General features: G+C 41.4%; 1 protein-coding gene across 2 annotated transcripts in view; it reads right to left on the bottom strand.

Moving 5' to 3' along the window:
* enpp2l (ectonucleotide pyrophosphatase/phosphodiesterase 2-like) overlaps positions 1 to 2,500 on the bottom strand; it is a 27,324-nt gene that overhangs the window by 23,578 nt on the left and 1,246 nt on the right. For both annotated transcript variants that reach the window (XM_069168617.1, XM_069168618.1), the window contains exons 2-3: positions 1,565 to 1,670; positions 975 to 1,124 (exon numbers count right to left, since the gene is read on the bottom strand). In XM_069168617.1, coding sequence (XP_069024718.1) covers positions 975 to 1,124; positions 1,565 to 1,670 — 256 coding nt within the window. The remainder of the gene's footprint in view (positions 1 to 974; positions 1,125 to 1,564; positions 1,671 to 2,500) is intronic.

Here is a 2,500-nt window from a genome sequence, read left to right as displayed (position 1 = left end):
TTTTCCCCGTTCGCTCTTCCGACCAGCCGAGAGCTCTAAATCAGCATCAGATGAAAAGTTTGAATTTTTTTGCCTGATTTTTTTGAAGTACTTTTCCCGTGCTGACGTTTCTGCAACGCAATTACAGAAGTGAAAGTTTTAACAAGGAGTCGCGGCGTTGTATTTTTGTGTGGTTTTTTTTTAGTAACTATTGACGCTCAAACGGCACAATCTGCATTTTAAACGTCATAACTTGTAAATTAAACCGTTTTTTCTGCAGCAAAACTGTTGATTGTGAAACGTTCGAGTGTCATTGAACGCATCACGGAGGTTCCTGCTTTTGAAATGTAATCCTGCGCGATGATTAAATAACTTTATAACAAACAGAAACGTGGAGAATTTTTTATTGTAAACGAATTATTAGAGAGGGAAGCAAAAGAAGGTTGATTTTTTTTTTTTCTTATTTTAAATTAAAGTCACTTAAAATTTGATGAATCTCACATTGCTGTATATAAATGTTGTTTTTAGTGTATTTTCTCTGTTTTATTCTGTTTTAATGATTTTGTGGAAGCTAATGGGCGATCCAAAAAAGTTGAATAAAGCATTTCAACTTCATTCTCAACGTTCTGACTTCATTGTTTTTTACTTTATAACTGAAAAATGCAACAAAAAAAAGCATCCTCGTGATTTGTTCTCCATCTTATCGCGTCTGTTAATACTTTGTCGGACATGAAAAGGAACATCTACAATCCATAAATTTATTTTGACATGTATTTATTGTTTAGTTTGTATCTAAAGATTTATATCCTCGTTAACATGTAATGGGTTTCCGGGCTGAGAGCCACAGAAACAAACTGCTGGCATCCATGTTTTCCCACACAGAACAATACGAGCTTTTATTTCCTCGAGAACACACACACACACACACACACACACACACACACACACACACACACACACACACACACACACACACACACACACACACGACTGACCTGTTTTCAGGCAGTGCTCGTCGAAGTCGGAGCAGCAGCTGTAGTAGGTTTTGCACAGATTGTCACATCGGCATCCCGGCGGATCGACCACCTCCAGCTCGAAGCAGCGGCCCTTACAGGAGCCCGCTGAGCTGACCCACTCTGAGACCACTGAAGGGGGGGAGGGGGGCACAGTGAGACATGAGTCCTTCCAGTTTTTTTTGTGTTTTTTTTACTCAAAGCAAGAATACAGATGAAGAAATTGTTTGCAAAGCGTTGCATTTAATCATAACATGAAGCAGGAATTTTTAGATTTATTTATATTTTAAACAAAATCCAATCTGGGTGTATTCTGGATTTTAAACGTCATAATTTATAAATCAAACAGTTTTTTCTGCAGCAAAACTGTTGATTGTGAAACGTTCGAGCTTCAATGAACGCATCACGGAGGTTCCTGCTTTTAAAATATAGTCCTGCGTGATGATTAAAGAAGTGAAATGACTTGATTTTTATCCTTGTTTTTTGCGTGTTTGTTTTACAGTGCAATGAACCAAAGTAAACAGTGTTGCTTTAACATGAAAGGTGGTGAAACAGGAAGTGTGTGTTGAAACCTTTGGTGTGGGGCGGCGGGTTGTCTCCGCCCTCCGCCGGTCGGCTGGCTTGAAACACGTACGCTGTGCTGACATCACAACCCCACAGGAAGAACACAAGCACTACCTGCACAACACACACACACACACACAAAGGTCAAAGGTCAACAGGCAGCCAGGAATGGAAACGCTGGAGAGGTTGAAGTGAAGCTGAAGTGAGTGCTGCATGAGTCCACTTGTTGGATGAGCTCAAGAGGAGAAACTGATAAAAGGTTCATTTTCCATCCCGGTGAGATATTCAGAGCGGTGGGAGGCTTCAGTCACGCAGGCGAAACAACCAACACAAATATGCGTCATAAAAATTTGTTTTCATATAAACGCCAGGAACGGGAATAAGTTTGATTCACAAAAAACAAGAAGTCCTACAAAGTTTTCTGTTATGAATCCTCCAGTTCAGATTCTGTCCGTCACCATCTTTGCTAGTTCGGAGCGGTTTGGAGCAGGAAGTGACCATATTTGGACAAGCTGGGGGAGGAGCCAGAGGTGGATCTGACCGATCTGATCGGAAACCTGAGGATACTACGTCCCGCCCACCGATAGCTGTAACCTGACTGCACCACAGGCCTGTCAATCAAACAGACACGCCCCCAAAAACAGGTCTTCTTGAATCTTCTTTTCTAATGAATGAGGGATTATTTTCAGATGGACCTCCAGAAAACTAATAAGAAGGAGTGACTTTAGCTAACAACACCGAGATAACTGATGGACACATTTTATTCACTTTGGATTTGATGAGAGAAGTTGAATGGGAGTCTATGGAGCCGGAGGCTTTTTGGAGCCGACCTCTAGTGGCACTCGCTGGTATTGCAGCTGAAGACACTTCTGGATCAGAACCATTTTTTCAGAGCCAGAAGCTACGAACACTTTGATATCCAGTCTGTGATCTAACGGTGGATT

The sequence above is a fragment of the Embiotoca jacksoni genome, unplaced genomic scaffold (genome assembly GCF_022577435.1).
Source record: "Embiotoca jacksoni isolate LCO1_2020_lvr unplaced genomic scaffold, fEmbJac1.0.p SCAF_41, whole genome shotgun sequence".
In the NCBI taxonomy this organism is placed as follows: domain Eukaryota; kingdom Metazoa; phylum Chordata; class Actinopteri; family Embiotocidae; genus Embiotoca; species Embiotoca jacksoni.
This window is presented reverse-complemented; position numbering and strand designations above follow the sequence as displayed.